This window comes from Arachis hypogaea, chromosome 3, assembly GCF_003086295.3.
Source record: "Arachis hypogaea cultivar Tifrunner chromosome 3, arahy.Tifrunner.gnm2.J5K5, whole genome shotgun sequence".
Lineage (NCBI taxonomy): Eukaryota > Viridiplantae > Streptophyta > Magnoliopsida > Fabales > Fabaceae > Arachis > Arachis hypogaea.
In genome coordinates, this window is record NC_092038.1 from 122,019,254 (window position 1) to 122,040,652 (window position 21,399).

General features: G+C 35.3%; 2 protein-coding genes across 22 annotated transcripts; one reads left to right on the forward strand and one right to left on the reverse strand.

Annotated features, from left to right (window-relative positions):
- Positions 1-201: 201 nt before the first annotated feature.
- Positions 202-5,194, reverse strand: LOC112791189 (CDPK-related kinase 3). 21 transcript variants are annotated; one of them, XR_011880287.1, is made up of 10 exons: positions 4,601-4,945; positions 4,265-4,466; positions 3,406-3,622; positions 3,139-3,292; positions 2,583-2,705; positions 2,390-2,471; positions 1,719-2,272; positions 1,490-1,611; positions 1,237-1,315; positions 202-509 (listed from the first exon to the last, which is right to left on the reverse strand). XR_011880287.1 is itself a non-coding variant. In XM_072233421.1 (10 exons), exons 8-10 carry the CDS (start codon positions 1,580-1,582, stop codon positions 382-384), a joined length of 300 nt encoding a protein of 99 aa, XP_072089522.1. In that variant the 5' UTR covers positions 1,583-1,611; positions 1,719-2,276; positions 2,394-2,471; positions 2,583-2,705; positions 3,139-3,292; positions 3,406-3,622; positions 4,300-4,466; positions 4,601-5,024; the 3' UTR covers positions 202-381. The 21 variants fall into 21 exon arrangements, 20 of the variants coding, with proteins under 20 accessions (XP_072089522.1, XP_072089519.1, XP_072089513.1 ...); XM_072233421.1 differs by having other exon boundaries at positions 1,719-2,276; positions 2,394-2,471; positions 4,300-4,466; positions 4,601-5,024; XM_072233418.1 differs by having other exon boundaries at positions 1,719-2,276; positions 2,394-2,471; positions 3,406-4,144.
- A 2,777-nt stretch (positions 5,195-7,971) lies between these two features.
- LOC112791190 (ribonucleoside-diphosphate reductase large subunit) lies at positions 7,972-13,013 on the forward strand. The gene is made up of 17 exons (XM_025833919.3): positions 7,972-8,564; positions 8,666-8,727; positions 8,819-8,906; positions 9,122-9,385; positions 9,512-9,752; positions 9,840-9,916; positions 10,068-10,238; positions 10,343-10,435; positions 10,529-10,678; positions 10,780-10,866; positions 10,966-11,130; positions 11,213-11,332; positions 11,541-11,743; positions 11,824-11,973; positions 12,050-12,197; positions 12,323-12,406; positions 12,494-13,013. Exons 1-17 carry the CDS (start codon positions 8,337-8,339, stop codon positions 12,584-12,586), a joined length of 2,424 nt encoding a protein of 807 aa, XP_025689704.1. The 5' UTR covers positions 7,972-8,336; the 3' UTR covers positions 12,587-13,013.
- Positions 13,014-21,399: the final 8,386 nt, after the last annotated feature.

The window sequence follows — 21,399 nt, forward strand, 5'->3', positions numbered from 1 at the left end:
AAACGGCTTTTGAAACCACTATTTTTACCGAGTTAAAATGTCATTTCATATTGTTTAAAATGGCAGTTACAAACCTCCATTTTTACCAGATAAAAGTAACATTTTTTAATCGTTTAAAAAAGACAATTTGAACCATTATTTTTATCGCGTTAAACATAATTTTTTTATTAAAATTTCTCAATAATAAAAAATCAATACTCATGAACAAAATGTTATATAACTCATAAACAAAGTATTAAACATAATATATGATTTTTTAGTATTGAAAATCAAAAGTAATAACCCCTATACAAATAAAGTATCTAACGTAACATGATTTTTTTAATTATAAATCTCTTTAACATGTAACTCTTAATACATAAAATTTCTATCAAAAAAAGATTACACTGCTCTATTGCTCGGTCTAGAGTACCTCTGGTTCCATATTTCTACTTCCACACTATATGACCTGTGAAGTACCTCTGGTACAACATAATATGCACTCCCAGCAATGTCATTTAGTCGTTCGTCTGTGGTCAATACACATCAATGGAAAATTAAGAAAGACCAGTTTCGAATCTTGAGGGGTACCTTCAATCTAAAGTACTTTACACATGCTAAGCATACACTTTACAACAAGTTCATGTCGTATCTCCATTGGATTATGGTTTGTTCTTCTATCATTATTCCTGCTTCCCCAACCTTAGAAGTCATGTAAGAAAATCTAGGATTTTTATTATTTAAGAAATTCATTCATGTCATTTTGTTTTTCTTCAAATACATTGTGTTTCTCTATTTTTGTTTAGTCTCTACAACTAAATGCAATTGCTTAACAAATAACACAACTAGTCAACTAGTATATCTTCCCAACGTATAATTAGGCATCTAAGCATAAATTGCTGCTCTCAAGATTTTTGACATATGCATTGTGATATTTTCTACTGTCATTTGTTTCCACACCAATTATATTATCTCCCAAGTAGTAAGTATAAATCATAAATCACTCAAGATAAAATAATGGCTATGTATAAAACTTTAATTATGTTAGTGGTATATAAAAAATAATTATTCGGTTATTAGTCTTTGACAAAATTTTAAAAGCATTTAATGCACATCACAACAGGAATATTATGCAAATGTAAACATCAATAAATAGTGCATTTAGTAGCAAGTTTCCTATCTAATATAATAATGGAATAAGAGATTGCTTTGCAAGTAAAACGAAGAAAAAGAATTGAGCATCACTATAATTGTCACCTGTTCGGATGAAATCCGATAAACTGAAATTGATAAGCTTCATATCAGCATCTTCACTTTTTGAAGTTAAGAGGAAATTCTGTAACATCAATCCCATAGAATAATCAACAACCATATTCACATTCTTATTTTAACTACAAAAATATACTGAACTAAAAAAACTAATAATAGGAAATTCCTATTATTAGAGTTAGATACTATACAATTTTAATGAACATATCGAGTGAGAGAAAAATAGAGTGGTGGAGTTTACCATAGCTTTGTTGAACACTTCATTGAACCTTTGATCTATGCTTGGATACTCAAAGGCATGCATGTCATAAACCCCCGTTGAATGGAATTCCATCTTCCATAATTGCTCCTTTCACTTCCTTCCTGAACCAATGCATAAGAAGAGAGAGTTAAAAAAAAGAGAACAAAAATGAGCTGATAGCAATTTGTTTATTTATTCATTTTAATGTTAACAGAGAGAAAAGTGCGACCAGCTTTGGTAGAAGACATTGTCTAGAAGCAAAGCCAAGGTTGGTCCCAACGAGCTGCCGTCATCGGCATCGGTGACAACATACTTGGAGCGAGGGGAGAGGCTGTAGAGTATGTGACTATGATCTTGTTGGGAAACAGAGCAACGAAGGAGAGAGTGACTTTGCCAACAACCTAAGAAGGCGATCCAACATATGAGATGCTTCTGGGTTGTTGCTCTCAATCTGAGACGCAATTTCCTTTCCAGAGAGCATGGCGCCTTCACCAGCTTTGGCTATGGTGTCAAACACACCAAGCTCAACAGTTGAATTCACCGCCAGTGGAACCACATTCAGACCCAGCATTTCCAAGGCAAGACTCAAGCTGTCTTCTTCTTCTTTTTCTTCTTCTTTAGGTTTAAGATGATTGTTTGCACTTGATTCTAATGGAGTTTCCATGTGTGTCGTCGCAGGTAGATTCAGTGGATGTATAGAGTATAGACAACAATGTAAGTGTAAAGAAGTTGCATATATAAAGGGACATAGAGCTCCAGGGCTATCCTTGCTTTTCTCCGGAACTTCCTGTAGTAGCAGAAAAAATGCTCCAGATTCAGATTTTCTTTATTATTATTATTTACAAGAAACTTGGGAACATGTACTGAAAAATTAAAGCATGAAGACTTTGCTGTAAGAACCTGCCTTGAAACGGCTAGGGAACGAAGGCCTCTTTCGGCAAACTTGTCAATAATGGCATGAACCTTCTTCTTAGCATCATTCCTTAGATTGCACAAGTTCATGATTTATTCATCATAACAAAGAATATCATATCAGCATCAATGGAACAAGCCAGAACCTCTCACAAATCATGAACAAACTAAAAATTGTTACCTGCTCCGGAGTGCCATTGCTTGCACGGTGCCGGTTTCCATCAGCATGAATGTAAGTCAGAGCAGTTCTCTTATCAACAAGATTGAAAGATAAAAAGTGAACCTCTCTGATTCCATCCCTTGCCTACAGCACAAGTTTGTTGGTGCTGTCAACAAGGTGAGCAGCCTTTCCGAAATTAAAATTGAAATTGTATAGGACTACAAAATTGTTGTGTATGTCCTTGAATTCTAAGATCTTTATTTGTTTTATCAGATTATTACTTATTTAGACACTTAACTTAATTAGTTAAATTTAAGAATATATATAATATTTGCAGGATGTAGTGGTGACTACATTGTCGACTTGTACTAGTGAAGTGATAGATAATAATAATAATATTAATTATAATAATAATACTCAACAACAACAGCAGCTTGTGTGCTTTCAGAACCTCACTCGCAACTATTTAATTATTGCACAAGGTGAAATATATTTAATTTCATACAATCCAACCATTTTAAAGAACATTTTGGACATAATAATGCTAAGTGCTATATGATACGAAATCAAAGTTTACCTAGTAACAACATCATAGAGTTCTGGATGCTGGCTTTCCACAAAATTCTCTTGTTTGAATGTGACCACATCAATCAGAATCTTGGAGGACTCACCAATTTGCATTTCACTTTCAGCAGCTTTTCTCAAATTCTTATTTGCTCTCTTAACAAGTTCTGCAAAATTGGCCACAATAAGAAATCAGAATTTTCTGTCGTTTTTGCTTACATTTAAATATAATGTTTTCTTGTGGTATCATAAATTGAAATGATATTTTGTTATCTGGTACATCAAATTTGACACATTCACTCCTGCAGTGGAACGAGGGCTTCTAGTCACTAGAGTTATTAGTCGAATGGCCTATCAAGAAATCCGTGCTCGCACAGTTGGGGAAGATTCCATTATGAATGACTACCATGTTGTTGATTTTATTGATCATGGAAACAAGGTAATTCCTAATAATAACAAAGGCTTTGTGGAAGATCTTCTGAATCTTTTGTTTTTTTCTTCAAGTAAATAACAAAATGTAAGCATGCAAGTCATGACATTGATGAAAAAGGAAAACAAAGAAAGCATGTCTTTACTGGATTCACATTGGGAGCTAAGCTAGTTTTGAATTTCAAAAATGCACAATGATGAACATGCATCTATAACAGAAAACAATAAGCACCAAAGAATCATAATCTATAATAGAAAACAATACTGAACCAAAATACAGTTAGAAAACAAGCAATTGAGAATGAACAAGAAGAGAAAGAGAATAAAAATAGAATGAGAATGAATAGAAACACACTACGAGCAATTTTATGTGGATCGAAGAAGAAGAAAATACAAAAGTGAGAAATCATAACAAATCCACGATGCTTGCAAGCGTTATACATGGTTTGGATATACATTATTCAATTCTACATTGCTATTAATGTTCCTAACAAAAAGTGTTCAAGAAAATTGGTCACTAAGAGGAATTTTTCCTTTAGAACCTCCGAAATGACCAGGTCTCCCTATGTTGCTACATCTTTTTCCTGAAACTTTAATATCAGTAAGGTAATCATCAATTAATTGCACATTAATAATGTAATTTAAATTAGTTAACACTATTTTAATCGTATGGAGGAGGAAAATAAAAAAAAGAAGATGAAGTAGATTACTGTGAATTGATATGGATGGTAGAACTAAATCATACAAGCTTAGTCGGAGGCAGCAACAATTGCTTCACAGCTAGAGAACCAAATTAAATATGCAAATTGAAGCCAAAGGACTAGATCTCAGAAACTCCGTCAGAGAGAGCAACAGCTGCATCACTTGCCGCAGCGAGGAGGTGATAAACGGTTGTGAACAGAAAGCATACCCCTAAATCAAAGCAAAAAATTAGATCGCATAAGCTCCACCGAAGGCAACATCAACGATGTTGCTTACAGCGGTGAGGAGATGAACGGCGACAAGCAGATGAATGGCAGTGAGGAGATGAATGGCGGCGATAAAACCTCAAATCGAAGCCAGAAAAGCAGATCTAGAACCTCCGCCAAAGGCAGCAACAACGATAACGTTGCTTGCGGCAACTTGGAGTTGAGCGGTGCCGAGCAAATGAATGACGGCGGAGATGAACGACGACGATAAAACCTCAAATCGAAGATAGAGAAGCAGATCTAGAACCTCCACCAAAGGCAACAACAATGATAACATTGCTTACGACAACTTGGAGCTGAGCGGTGGTGAGAAGATGAACGGCAGCAGAAAACTAGGGTTAGGTTCATCACATTCACACGTCACACTGATTATCTCATTCGCAACATCACTCTCATTCTCATCCTCTCATATGCACAACAACATCTCCTCTAAGTCTTAGTTTTTTGTTAAAAAAAAAAACAAAAAGAAAGACTAAAGATAATGGCGATTTTAAACCACCGTATTCTACAAAAACCGCCACCAATCACTGGAATAATATGGCAGACCTTAATTTCTGCCGAATTAACAAAAATTATGGTGGCTACATAAAATCGCCATAATATTAGCGTCATTTTAACCAACATTTTTGTAGTGTCATTTTGTTCTGGGCATACTTATTTGGTTGTATGCATGTTGATATTTTCAATATTATCTGAATATTCTGGAGAAATAGTCCCTAGCAATCTAGATGGAGAAGAGTGTGATTCAGAAGACAATTTAGATGATATCTCCTCTGTTCGAATTGACAGATCCATGCAGTTTGATCTCAATAAGCTTCTGGAAGAAGACAATGAAATTTTAGAAGACCAACAAAGAGAAGATGATATACATGTTAAGAAAAGGTGCTTTAATCTGAACAAAAAGCCATGGTATGGAGATAAAATATCAGATCCTGTAAAACGTGAAGCCCATAGATTCTTGACAGAGTATTTTTCGCCAGGTGAATATGATGTTGAAGAGAAATTTTGATCTTTTATTATAAGAGTTACGTTGATTCCTTAATTTAATGATTTGGGTCGCAGTTGTACATGTTTATCTATTTTTAGAGTTTATTGATTTAGGTTTAGTAAGTCAGAACTTTAAAGAGGAGTAGCTTTGATTTATACTCGTTAGAACTTTATTTTAACTTTATAAATTCAGAGTATGATTTTATTTTCTTCTTTTACATCCATATTTGAATGCAAATTTAAATGCCAATAAAGTAAACAAGAAAATCTTATTAGCAAATTTTTTCACATGAGTTAACATATATAGCTTATTTAACTTGTGAAATTTTTTTTACGTAAAACTAATATAGAAAAAGTGTTACGAGTTTAAGTAACAATGATTTAAACATATGTAGCTTAAGATCGTAGTGTTTACTTAACTAGATTATACCCAGATGGTTATTACTAAAGAAAACATTGCAATATGTGGTAATACGCATTTTGCGGCGGTTTTTGTAAAACAATAACTCACCCGACGGTATGTATAACGGCAATTTTCGAAAAGACGCCGCTAAATGTAGGCATAATTGCAGCCCCAACCCCTAACCGCTGCTATATGCGCCGCAAGTTGTCGTTTTTACGGCAACTTTATAAAATCCCCGCAAAATTTTTGCCGCTACCCCTAGCCTAGGTTGCACAAAAAAATTATTGAATTGAAATTCAAAGTCTAGAAGGAGTTTTAGAGGATTCAAAAAGGTTCATTTTTCGATATTTTTATCTATCTATCTATCTATTCGAGTAATTAATATTATTTAAATTAAAATATTTTAATTAATATTAAATAAAATAATAGAAATAATAAGAGAAGAGACTGTAAGTGAAAAGTCTCTTTCTCCCGATCATTAATTGCCGATTATATATATATATATATATATATACTAGAACTATTCTAATAGAATACAATATAAAAAAGATATATTAGATAAAGAGATTTTGGGAATTTAAAATTGGAAATTCGATTTTTGTTAGTTGTATATTAACACAAATAGAATGCCAGTTTTGAGAATATTAATTCTAGTTTCTAATCATTGAGAATACCATAAACTATTATATATATATATATATATATATATATATATATATATATATATATATATATATATATATATATATTTAAATCGCTGGTACAGAGTCAAAGGCGAGCAAATGAGTCCTGAATTAGCTGCTGCTTGTGAAGTATGGAAGGTGATCAAATTTAAATTCCCACCAATGGATACTTTGTAATTCGATAATTACTGTTCGTTCTAGATAATTGCAATTAAACTTGGCTCAATCTTTTTTTCCAATTTGAATATAAGATATTTGAATATAATATTCATTATATTATATATAGTATATATATCTATATATTATATATTAGTATTTGTAGATATTATTCCATTTTTTTTAACTTTTCACTAATAGTAAAATATTGGTGTATGTTATTAGTGATGACGATAACGAAAGAAAAAAGATAACAAAAAAAGGAAAAGAAGAAGAAGAAGACACAACACTAGGGAAGAAGAAGAAGCAACGGTAGTGAACGTATGCGCGTGAATTTAAAATATTTGGTTGGACTATGTTAGGGTTATGACTTGGATGTAGAAACTTATTCTATTTTTATTTCTATTATTATGTTATTGTTGATTTTTCAAAATATTGTTGAGACTTATTATGTCATTATTAATTATTTAAAATTTGATATTGAAATTTGTTATTTATATTTATTTTTTTAATTTACAAAATCGCAAATCCAAACCACTTAAAATTGGATCAGATAAAAAAAAAATCATCCAATCCAAACCATAGTGTAAATAAAATTAGTGTTCGAATTGAATGAATTTTTTACTTGAAACCAATACAAAAGATAGCACAAACGCCCTATTTATAATTACTTTAGGTGAATTCTATGGTGCCTTTTATTGTTGTGTCTAAATTGCCTAACTTACTTTTATAGGTAAAAAATAAAATGTATAAAGTAAAAATAAATAGTTAAAGTTTATTAAATATTATTTTTTTTATTTTTTTAGTAAGTTAGGCACTATAACTTAAGCACCATAGCATTCACCATTATTTTATATCTAGTTCCATGATAGGCACGTGAATTCAAAATTAAAAAGAGTGTTGAAGAAGTTAACCAAATAAACGATAGATTCAAAAAATTTGAAAATGAAAAACCAAAATAGTAGTGTGTTGAAGAAGTTTGGAGTGGAAAATGAAAAACCAAAATAGATGGCGCCAATTGCACAAACAAAATTCAAAGACAATTAAGCAAAAGCATTACCCACAGAGAATTAAGTTACAGAACATGTTTTCAGTAATATATTTAAATTTAATTTAATAATAGGGTGATTTGTGTTTATAAGTTAATTTAAAATAAATAAAAATTATAGATATTTTCAGAAAACATATTTAAGATAAAATGCAAACACTTATACAACTTTATTGGCGGACATTGTGTGTTGCTTTATTTTAAAATAGTGGACCCCAGAACTCAACCCACGTATCACGCAAAGTGCAAACGCACAGCGACCCTTATTATGAAATAAAAAAGCAGGCTCCTAACCATTAATTTCCAAGATCCAAAAGGAAACGTTATCGCGGGAAAATTTCAAATTGCGCGTAATTTTGAGAGGGAACCCTTGTCATCACACTATTGCATTTCACACATAAAGACAATTTTACATTACAACCCTAATCTCCATTTCTCAGTGCTATAAATATTGAACCCACTTTGCCCGACTTTGGTGCGCCAAAACTGTTCGAAGAAATTCCCAACTCAGAAAAATACACTCCGAGTCCGAGAAAAATGTATGTGGTGAAGAGGGATGGCCGTCAAGAAGCCGTTCACTTCGATAAGATAACTGCGCGCCTCAAGAAGCTCAGTTATGGGCTCAGCACTGATCACTGCGACCCTGTTCTCGTCGCTCAGAAGGTCTGCGCCGGCGTCTACAAGGGTGTAACCACCAGCCAACTCGATGAACTCGCCGCCGAGACTGCGGCTGCCATGACCGCAAACCACCCTGACTATGCTTCTGTCAGTTCATTTCTTTAGAACTATCGGGTGATGACTTAGGGTTCATGTGTCCCTCAAGTTTTGGTCACTGATTTGTTGAAATTGAACTTGTTTTGGTGCAGTTGGCTGCTAGGATTGCTGTTTCTAATCTGCATAAGAACACGAAGAAGTCGTTCTCTGAGACGTGAGTTTGTGGAAGGAAATGATTTTCATATTTGATTGGTTTGTTCTGTTTTTTTTTGCGTTGACACTGGTCAAATTTTTGGTGGTTTCAGGGTGAAGATCATGTACAATCATGTTAATGATAGGTCTGGTCTGAAGGCTCCACTCATTGCTGATGATGTTTATGAAATTATCATGAAGGTGCCTCTCCTTGTTCTGTGCGTGTCTTGGATTGTCTTTGCTTACACTTGTGCCTCAATTTGACAAATTTTCCTGCCTATTGTGGATTTCTTCTTGAAGATTTGAAAACACTTGTCATAGCTCATGATGTGTGTTGATATAAATTTTCTTATGATTATGACCATAGTACTGTTTTGAATTTTGCTCACTTTTTATCATTTAATATTTGGTTTTAGAGTGCTGTTCGTCTGGACAGTGAGATAATCTATGATAGGGACTTCGACTATGATTACTTTGGTTTTAAAACCCTGGAGAGGTCCTACCTCTTGAAGGTTCAAGGAAAGGTTGTGGAAAGGCCCCAGCACATGTTGATGAGGGTTGCTGTTGGAATTCACAAGGATGACATAGAATCTGCTGTCAGAACTTACCACATGATGTCTCAAAGATGGTTCACTCATGCTTCCCCAACACTTTTCAATGCTGGAACTCCAAGGCCTCAAGTAAGGTTTCCCCTGTCTTTTTGTGAGCCTGTGTTTTGGTTTTTCCCACTCGTGTAAGATTATTTTGGTGCGGTGAATTGATCATTGGAGGCTTGATTTAATTGGCTATGTTTATATGCATGACAGTTGAGTAGTTGCTTCCTCATATGTATGAAAGATGATAGTATAGAGGGAATATATGATACTTTGAAGGAGTGTGCTGTCATCAGCAAATCAGCAGGGGGAATTGGTGTTTCTGTTCACAACATTCGTGCCACTGGCAGCTACATCCGTGGAACGAATGGGACATCCAATGGTATTCTTCCTATGCTACGGGTGTTCAATGATACTGCTCGCTATGTTGATCAAGGGGGAGGCAAGAGGAAAGGTAATAGTTTATCCATGTTCTATAACTTCTACATTTAACTGGTATTTGCAACTTACCTTTTCTTAAGTGTATTTTTGTGTATTGTAGGTGCCTTTGCTGTGTACTTGGAGCCATGGCATTCTGATATATTTGAATTCTTGGACTTAAGGAAAAATCATGGGAAGGTGTGATATGATTTAATTGTCTTGAATGAAATTCTAACAATTCTTTTTCTATTCAAATATTTTAATGATGAATTATGATACTAGTTCTTAATCTATGCTAGGTGATGAATTGTCTTTTGTTGTTACTGTGTTAGTAATGTTATCTTTGCAGGAAGAGCATCGCGCGAGAGATCTATTTTATGCACTTTGGGTGCCTGATCTCTTTATGGAAAGAGTTCAGTCTAATGGAGAATGGTCTTTGTTTTGTCCCAATGAGGCACCAGGTTTGGCAGATTGTTGGGGTGAAGAATTTGAGAGGTTGTACAATAAGTATGAAAGAGATGTAAGTTCTTGACATTCTTTTGTCTTTTTTGTTTTGCATGTCTTGGTTTGTTCTTTGCACTGATCCTTGCATCAGATTTTCTAACCATATGCATGTGTACACAGGGGAAAGCAAAGAAGGTTGTTCAGGCACAGAATCTTTGGTTTGAAATTCTTAAGTCCCAGATTGAAACTGGGACCCCTTACATGCTTTTTAAGGTGATTTACAAATTTTCTGATTCAGAATTCTTCTTTAATCTATTTTGTATTTATTTATTATAATTGAAAACTAATGCATTTTCCATGTCTCAGGACACCTGTAATAGGAAAAGTAACCAGCAAAATCTGGGTACAATCAAGTCATCAAACTTGTGCACTGAGATAATTGAGTATACAAGTCCAACAGAAACGGCTGTGTGTAACCTGGCGTCGATTGCACTACCACGATATGTCAGAGAGAAGGTGGGAAATTTCCTGAAGACATAATGTCTTAGGCTCTTGTTTATTTGGTTTCATTGTCAATCTGTTCTTTCTGATTCACAAAGGTTTTGTACTTATTATAGGGAGTTCCCATGGAGTCTCAACCTTCTAAGCTTGTTGGCAGTAGAGGCTCAAGAAACAGATATTTTGACTTTGATAAACTTGGAGAGGTGCAGTTTCTTGTTGTGCTTTTGATTACTTCTGTAGTGAATTCTTTTTTTGCTGTAATAATTGAGACTGGAATTATGGTTGTGATTTTGTATCTATAGGTAACTGCATTGGTGACAACAAACCTTAACAAAATAATTGATGTCAATTACTACCCAGTTGATACTGCAAAGAGGTCAAACATACGGCACAGACCCATTGGTATTGGTGTTCAAGGTCTTGCTGATACATTCATACTGTTGGGCATGGCATTTGATTCGCCTGAGGTAAACAGTGGTTCTGGTGCAGCTAATAAACCTTAAATTTAGGCTAGATCTTCAATTTGATTGTCTGCTTGTATGAGTGCAGGCTCAACAGTTAAACAAGGAGATATTTGAGACTATATACTACCATGCTCTAAAGACTTCTTCTGAATTGGCTGCTAAAGAAGGTCCTTATGAAACATATAGTGGCTGTCCTGTAAGCAAGGTATATGAATGAACTGTGATGCATGTTTTCTCTTCCTTTTAATGTTCTTAATGCAAGTCCAGTTATGTAGTTGACTTGACTAGTTGGTTTCCTTCTATTGCATTGGAACATAGATGTACATATATAATAAACTTAGAATTTTGGCCTAAAGTTTGAAATTTAGGCATCCAATATAGTTGTGTGCTTATGTGATTTTTGTTTTGTGCAGGGAATTCTTCAGCCAGACATGTGGGGTGCAAAGCCCTCAAACCGCTGGGATTGGGATGCACTCCGGCAGATGATATCAGACCGGGGTGTGAGAAATTCACTTCTTGTTGCCCCTATGCCAACTGCTTCTACTAGCCAGATTCTTGGCAATAATGAGTGTTTTGAGCCGTATACTTCTAATATTTACAGTCGCAGGGTTTTAAGGTTGGATTTCCATCCCATGTTGTCCCTTATTATATTATTGTCCTGTGATCCTGTCAAGCTCACCAAGTTTTTTGCTTCAGTGGTGAATTTGTTGTTGTGAACAAGCATCTTCTTCATGACTTGACTGAAATGGGAATGTGGTCTCCTACAATCAAGAATAAGATTATCTACGAGGATGGCTCAGTTCAGAAAATCCCAGAAATTCCCGAGGACTTGAAAGACATATACAAGTATGTTATTTCTGATTTTTCAAACTAACAGAGACCGAGTTTTTTTTTTTGCTAAGTAACTGTTTGAAATGATCAGAACTGTTTGGGAAATTAAGCAAAAGACATTGGTTGATATGGCTGTTGATCGAGGATGTTATATAGATCAGAGTCAAAGCTTGAATATTCACATGGATCAGCCCAACTTTGGGAAGCTGACTTCCTTGCATTTCTATGCATGGTCTAAGGTATCAACTTTTTTTTTTTTTAATTTTCAAAATCTCATCTCTCAGAAAATGCATCTCTTTCAATGTGGAATTTTTGACCCGAAGTTTTTGCTGATTGATGTTGCTTTCTGGTTTTGGGCTTATAGGGTCTGAAAACTGGGATGTATTATCTTCGATCACGAGCTGCAGCTGATGCTATCAAGTTCACTGTCGACACCACTGCCCTCAAAGTAAAAAAAATTCATTGTTCTCAATCTTCCATTCATATGATTTAGTCATTTCAGGTAATAAGTATTTATTTTTGGTTGGGAATGCAGGAAAAACCTAAGGTGGAGGATGATGAGACCAAGATGGCACAGATGGTTTGCTCTTTAACAAACCGAGAAGAGTGCTTGGCTTGTGGAAGCTGAGAAGTAACGCCAAATTGGTGAGGTTTCAAGCGATGTTCTATTTGTACACGTTAAACCATTTGGGATTCAAAGTCTCCCTGTGATAGTTTTAAGCTTTCTAAATGATACTATTTAGAGCTTTTTGTATAGTTTTATTTTTGTCGCGTGTAAACTTCATATGTAGTTTTTCTTGTAAAATATATGTTGGTTTATTTGAACTCCAGAAACACTCATTTAGTCATTTCTGAGCTTTTAACCCGTGGACGATGGAGCTCCAAATTGCATCACCTTATATACATTACAAAGGGTTAAAGATGTTAAGAAATAGTCTTAGAATTTATCTCAACAACAGCAAAGGTGGTACTTTGCTGGGTTGTTACTTTCAATGAGGAACTGGGTCATGTAATCTTATCTGCAGTTTTAAGATCATATAAATTGAAATTGTTGACGACGGCTGCATTTTTTTTCCCGTTGACTAATATGATAGCGATCGTTTTGTAGATTTTTTTAAAATTTTGTTGATTAACTTTTCAGAGTTGTTAATTTGCTATAGTGCTATACTAATTTTCTTCCTTTCAAACGCAGATCTGTGGACATAAACTGTGCAAAGGATTTATGCGTTGACTAAATAGGACTTAATAGAATGATGTTAATTCTTAAATATAGTCTAGTCCAGAAAGTAAAAACAAAGGTTGTGAGGTTCAGAACTTCAGATTGGTTAGTCTAACGAGAATTAAATTGATTAAATTAGTTTAATTGAATATAAAATAAAATTATTAAATATTTAATATAAAATTTTAATATTTAAATTCAATAATTTTATATAAAAATTTGTGTATAAATTAATGTTTAGAAAATAGATAAAAATTGAGAGATAAAAATTAAAAGACTGATTAAATTAAGTCTTTGTATTGTATTTGATATAAAGTGTATATAATTAAATTAGATGCGTTGTGGTCAATTTACTTGTTTGCTTAAACAAGTGTTAGGAGTTCGAACATCGCCTTGTGCATGCAACAACTCATTGGCCAGCGGCAGACCTTTAAATGGAATCGCCGCAAGCAGCGGCCTCAATAGTATGGAACCAACTATACTAGTTCACTTCGCTTATTGACACCCTAAACTGGTCGTCTCTTCCTCCACCGCCGCCACCTAATAACTTTCTGCCGGTTTTCTCTTCCATCATTTCTCTGCTCCTTATCCTAACAATGATCTCTCCTCTTGTCCAACTACACTGCCGAATCATGTTCATTTTCTGTCACAATAACAATTCTCATACTTGTATGAAATTAACTAACCTCCTTCAATAAAATTGTCCCAGCAATTTTGTGGTTGGAAATTTTTCTACTGTACTTTTAAAATGTTAATCTTTCCTACACAAGTAAAGCCCATATCAAGCAACTCATACCCTCTTTTTTAATATGTGATGAACAATTGCTTCTATGGCTGCATAATTTCACACTCTCTTTTCTACAATATTTCACCTGCACCTCCAACACATAAAATTTTAAGTTGAGGTAGAGAACCAAAACAACAATTTGCAACATCATGTAGTATATTACATCCATTTCTCTATTTATGGCTTGTATTCGTGCACCTCAAAATTGCCGCCGACAATGAACAATTGCTTCCACACCACTGATATCAGGGAAGCAATTTAATCCAACATGCAATTACCCTTTTAGACTTACCTATTTTTTAAAATTTCTTATTTATTTTTGCAGTAAAAAATTGTTTATTATTATCCTTGAACTATGCGTAATATAGTTTACTTTATAAGTACATTAGATAATGACCTTGTGAAACCTTACAGCTGTGTATCTTTATTGGAAGGTCAATACCTAGTCATCTATAGTCACCTTAAACAAAGCCACCAGTGTTATCGCCAATTAAATTACCCTCCGATGTTTGCTCTCTCCTCCTTGACCCCACTTTGGCGCCCTATCAGCCTCTGTCCTGGTGGCATCTTCGTTGACATGACTACCTCGAATCCCTCATTCGACTTTGTTATTTCTATATCGTCATCTTAGGTGTAGACAAATTTATTTTTGGATAGGATGAATTGTACATTATAAGCAGTCTATTCATACAAGAACAATAAAAAATTTTGATTTTTAATATCTTTATTATGTATTTATAAAAGTTTTTTGTTGATAATAATTTTTCAAAAAAGTTTATGTTGAATTCTTTCCAAAAATTAATTTAGTAATGGAAAAAAAATTTGTGTAATGCAAAGATATTAGTGCATGGGGTGTAATTCATGGATGTGGATCTGCAGGTATGTAGGTATGTCAAACGCAACCTGCTTTTTGTTGAAAACGAAGATAAAAGGGTTTTGTGCATGGCTGCCAAACATGCGTTTGGCGGGGAGGCCAACCTGAAGGCGAAACGTGTCGTCCTTATCTCCTGAATGCAGACCAGTGTAGGCTTTGACCCGTTGAAATCCTCCAAACACATTCTGCATTTTGCAGGTGGTCAGGAACAAACGCAATTTGCGTTTTTTAGGCTCCCAACATCAAGCTTCGTTGCATGTTGGACACGTGTGCTTGGAGAGCCTTTTATATTTGCGTTTGGGAAAGAAGGTTGGACGAAGTTGAGTGTGTAAGAGGTTGAGAAAAAATATTTGTATGAAGAAGTTTAAAGCGAGTGAGTTGAAGAAAGAAGAAGAAACTTGGATGAGTGGGATAAAATCAGTAAAAAAAAAATAGTTTATGATTTTATATTATTTTAAAAATATATTAATGAGTTTTTAGGTCATTTTCAATGGATAAGTATATTTTTATATTTTAATTATGAATAAATTTATTTATTTATATTATTTTTAGACTTATTAATATGTTAGTTTTATTATTGTTAGTATTATTGTTAGAGTTATTATTATTAGTAACAATAATTAGTAGATTGTTATAAGTTTGATTAGTTACCAGAATCATGAACCCTATAACCATGGTTATTATTGTTGTTATTGTTGTTGTTAATATATTCTTTTATTAATATTAATTATTATTGTCATTAGTATTATTATTATTACTGTATTATTAAAATATTATTATTCTGGATAACATATTAATAATTTGTTAACATTATTATTTGGAACGTAATATCTCGCGAATCTATCTCATTTAAGAAGCGGGTTGATTTTGGTTGTCCTTTATTCGCGCGCATCAATGTCCAATTGGTGATCAGCTTTGCTTCTTCATATCTAACCCACGTAGATGGGTCACTAATCGGAACAAACTCACCTCTGTAGATTTTACAAATTTCAGACATTTTATACACATCATGTACATATACTTGCCAATTAAGACGTTGGTTAGCGCAACAAGCAAAAACGTGGCAACATGGAAGTCGCTCGACTTGAAAATAGCCACAATTACAGTGTCGTTGCGCAAGGTTAATAATATATATAGAACCATATCACATTTCACGAATCTCAAACATCTCATTGCGCCTGTCGAATGATGCGTGATCATCTTTCCTATCTTTTCTTAGTGAATTTGTATTTAATTTGTTGAGTTTAATCAAGAATTAATTATCTTTTAGCCACTAAGGATGCTACTTTGAGTCTTGTGCAATTCTGTTTATTTTAGGTAGCATTTGGCTGGATTTGATGGAGTTTTTGCAGAAGAAGAGAAGAAGGCAAATTATGCTGTCAACCCTGACCTCTCTGTACTCAAACCTGAATAACTCGAGCTACAAAGGTCCAATGGATGTGATCTTAGTGGCGTTGGAAAGCTAACTTTCAGAGCTTTCCAACGATATATAATAGTCCACACTTCTTTCCCACCAATTTGGCCAAGGCTGAAGGAGATGACCAACGAGGAGCGCGCGTGCGCGTGATTTGGAGAGTTGCACAACAATACGTGTGCGTACCTGACGCGTATGCGTGATACGCGAAGAAGACCATCAACGCGTACGCGTGACTGACGCATACGCGTGACATGCACCACGTGCAGAAAACGCTGATTGCTATAATTAATTCTGATTTAAATTTAAACTTTTATTTTTAAAATAGGAAAAGATATTATTTAGTTTTAGAAATTAGATTTTAAATTAATTAGGATTAAATATAAAAGAGAAAAAAACTTCTCTTCTAGGATCAGATTCCACTTTTCATTCCACCTCAGCCCAATTTATAGTTGACCTGAATCCTAGTTTTTCTCTTTGAACCATGAGCAACTAAACCTCCGCTGTTAAGGTTAGGAGCTCTGTCTATTTGTATGGATTGATTCTATTATTTTTTTATTTTAATTCATGTACTGATTTATAATTTAAGAATTATTTTTGTTCTTTATCTTATGAATTTCGGTGGAACGGAAGTATGACCCTCTTTCTGATTGAGTTCTTGTATAACTTGGAAAAGCTCTTTACTTGAACAACAACTTGAAAATAATTTCTCCTAAATTATAATTATCTTTTAACAGGATACGTGACATATAATCCTCTTATATTTGGGTAATTAGGATTTTTGTGGCATAATAACTAGAATTAAACGTCACCTCCTAATTGAAATTAATTGACCAAGGAATTGGAAGTTGATGAGAATTAGAGGAGACTAGAAAGGTCTAAGGAATTAGGGTCTAGTCACATATAGTTTGTCATGAATTAAATCTTGCATGATTAAAATAAATTAATAAAGAAAAGTCAATCCGGAAAATAGATAACTCTGAAGCCTTAACTGCCCTTTTCATATTGTTTTTCCAACTTATTTATTGCCTGTCTTTTGATATTCTGAATTTACTGTTAATGCTTTTGAACACCAAAACATTCTTTTCCGCTTGTCTAACTAAGTAAATTAATCAACCATTGTTGCTTAGTCCATCAATCCTCGTGGGATCGACCCTCACTCACCTGAGGTATTACTTGGTACGACCCGGTGCACTTGCTGGTAAGTTTGTGGTTATAAATTCCGCACCAAGTTTTTGGCGCCGTTGCTGGGGATTGATAGTGATTGACAACTATTAGTTGTTTGATTGCTTAGATTAGGCATTTTAGTTTTAATTTTATTTAAATTTTGCTTTAGTATTTTCGAAAAAAGTAAATAAATAAATAAATAAATGAATGGTACTAATATTTTTCTTAATTTCTGAAATTAAGTTTTGGTGTTCCCTAGTTAGTCTTATTTTAATTTTTCATATTTAATTTGCCTAATAATTTTGAAAATTTTTAGTCTTAAATTTAATAGTAATTTTTGAATTTTAGTGTTTGCTTTATTCAATACTTTTATCTCTTTACACATGTTACCTCACTAGGAATTCTCTTCAATCTGACATAGAGAGTTCCATCTTTTCTTATTTTCTGTCTGTTTATGCGTAGAAACAGAGACAATGAACATCTCTTAGACTTTGATCCTGAGCCTGAAAGAAGTTTCAGGCGGCGTTTGCAACAAGCAAAACTTTATCAGGCTGCAGAATTCACTATGGATCCTAACGATGCTGATAATGCCAATGTGGCAAATCCGAATGGGAATGAGCAACAAAGGAGAGTACTTGATTCTTACTCTGCTCCTACTGCAAATCTTTATGGAAAAAGCATTGTGGTGCCTCCTATAGCTGCGAACAACTTTGAGTTGAAGCCACAATTGGTCACCATGGTGCAACAAAACTGCCAGTATCACGGTCTTCCCCACGAAGACCCAAATCAATTTATTTCTAATTTTCTGCAGATTTGTGATACTGTGAAGACAAATGGGGTGAACCCAGAGGTGTACAAACTCATGCTCTTCCTATTTGCTCTGAGGAATGGAGCAAAGCTATGGCTAGATTCCCAACCCAAGGGGAGTTTGGATACTTGGGACAAGGTTGTTACTGACTTTCTTACTAAATTTTTTCCACCAAAGAAGCTAACTAAGCTTAGGGTGGAGGTTCAGACCTTCAGGTAGAAGGATGGTGAAACTCTTTATGAAACTTGGGAGAGATACAAGCTACTGACTAGGTAATGTTCTCCAGACATGTTCTCCAAATGGACCCAACTAGATATTTTTATGAAGGTTTGGGTGAAATGTCCAAGATTTGTTTAGATAATTCTGCAGGTGGTTCATTGCACAAGAAGAAGACACCAAAGGAGACTATTGAGCTTATTGAATTGGTTGCTAGCAACCAATATTTATACTCATCCAACAGGAATCCTGTGAACTCTGAGGCTCCTCAGAAGAAGGGTGTTATGGAAGTAGAAGCTCTTAATGCTATTCTTTCTCAGAACAAGCTTATGTCTCAGCAAATAAGTCTACTTACTCAACAGATGGGTGGCATGCAAGTCTCAGTTATCAACACCCAAAGTCCACCTCAAGAGGTCTCTTATGACATGACAGGTAATTTTGTACAAAATGAGAATTATGATTATGATCAATCTTTTTTTGAACAGGTAAATTACATGGGGAGTGGTCCTAGAAACCCCAATAATTATCCATACTCTAAGACATACAATCTTGGGTGGATGAACCAACCTCAGAGATCTCAGAATTTCAACAATAATTCTCAGGGTGATTTCCAACAGAACAATCATAATAACCGCCAATTTCAGTCTCATCAATAACAACTACCTCAATAGGCAATTTCTCAATCCTAATAAGATTCTAATTGGGAGATAATGAGGAGTTTTATGCAAGAAACCAGAGCCTCCATTAGAAACTTGGCGGTACAAATGGGCCAACTGAGCAAGCAAATACCTGAGAGGTCTGCAAATACAATTCAAAACTTGGAGATTTAGATGGGTCAATTAGCCACAAAAGTTAATGAAATTGATAAGAGGACCATCAATAGCCTTCATGGTAACACAATTCCAAATCCAAGAGAGGAATGTAAGGCTATCACCTTGATAAATGGATAAGTGGCAAGTATGGAAGTACAAGTTAATGAGGAGCCAGTTGAAAAAGAAGCTCCAGAGGAGAAGAAGGAAGAAGTAGAGCACGTCCCTCCAAAGCGTGTGGACAGCCCATTCCCAGACTCTCTTGACACTTATCCTACATTGCCAAAGGCTCCTGAGTACAATCCTAAAATGCCATATCCTCAGAGACTTCAAAAGGAGACCAAGGACAAGCAATTTTCAAATTTCTTGGAAGTCTTCAGAAAGTTGCAAATCAATATTCCTTTTGTTGAGGTTTTGGAGCACATGCCTCTCTATGTCACATTCATGAAGGAATTGTTGTCAAAGAAGAAGCCTTTAAAAGGAGATGAGACAGTGGTCCTGACTAATCTAGTGCCATAATTCAGAATAACTTGCTAAGGAAGATGCCAGATCCAGGGAGCTTTCAAATTTCATGCACCATTTGGAGCACAACCTTTGAGAAAGTGTTATGTAATCTGGGAGCAAGCATCAATTTAATGCCCTTGTCTGTGATGAAGAAGCTGCAAATCCAAGAGGCACAAGCCACAAGGATAGCATTACAGATGGTAGACAATTCTATGAAGCCTGCATATAGATTAATGGAGAATATCTTAGTCAAAGTGGGTAAGTTCTTCCTCCCAGCAGATTTTGTGATTCTTGACACAGGGGAGGATGAGAATGCCTCTATAATTCTAGGAAGACCATTCCTAGCCACTAGAAGAGCTCTGATTGATGTAGAAGTGGGTGAATTAGTGCTTAGAGTGCATGATGAACAACTAGTCTTTCATGTCTTCAAAGATATACATTCAGTAGGTGAAGAAGAGAGGTGCATGCAGACTGAGCTTATTGATCCAAACCTTCAAGAACCCCCTGATGACGGACAGCAGAACCTGCAGCTCAAACCTCCCTTGGTGACAATCAATAAACCCCCTGATATCAAACCTAAGTTTGGTGTCGGGAATGCATCATCCACCAAGGAGGAGGTTCCCAAAAAGAAGAAAGTACCCAGAGAATGGAGAAACAAAAAGATCCCCACTGAAGGTTTCTCCCCAGGAATGAAAGTGGTGTTGACTTGCAATCCAGTGTGGATTTATACAGTAAATAGAATCCTCTCTCTGGAGCATATTGAACTACTCCATGGAGACACAGGAAAGAAGTTCAAAGTAAGGGGTGAAGAGCTGAGCCCCTATGATCCTCCTCCTTAGAGGAGTTGACTGTTAAGCTAGTGACGGTAAAGAACGCTTGTCGGGAGGCAACCCAATAATTTCGTATCCTTAGTTATTTTTCGTAGTAGTGGTTTTTCTTATTTATTTTATTTTTATTGAGTTTTTACTATTTTTCCTTTGTTTTACGTGTGTTCTGATCATGCAGCTATTTTAGAACAGGAACCGAACACTTCAAAAAAAAAGGGATGTTCGACGTGCAAGCATCCCTAACGCGTGCACGTCGCTTGCGCATTTGCCAGACTATGCGTAAGCGTCCCTGACGCATACGCGTGACCCTGGAAATCGGCGTAAATAGGTGTTTGGCCAGAGAGTTGTGATGGCGTGGGGCTAGAATTGTGCTAGAAACACAATCTTCATCACGCGTACGCTCCCCTGATGCATGCGCATCATTTTCACTTTGTCCCCATCCATGCGTGCACGTACCTGACGCGCACGTGTCGTCTGTCTATCTAGCCCTCATGTGCATGAACCCGAGAGTTGTGCATGCGTGGGTCTACCTTCGCGCGATCCGCACAAACTGAGAGCACGCATACGCGTCCCAGACGCTTGCGCGTCGCTTGAACTTTATGCGACCCACACGTACGCGTGTTGTATGCGTACGCGTCGATCGCGCCACATCACTTACCCAGCTCGCCGCCCTGTTTCATTCTCTCCCTCCCAAATCTTAATTCCCTCTAGTTCTTTTATCCTTTTATTCTTCTTTTCTCATACTAATTATTTTTTTTCGTGTGTCTTTTTATGTCCCTCTCTATTTTCAATTCTTCTTTGCTTGAGGACAAGCAA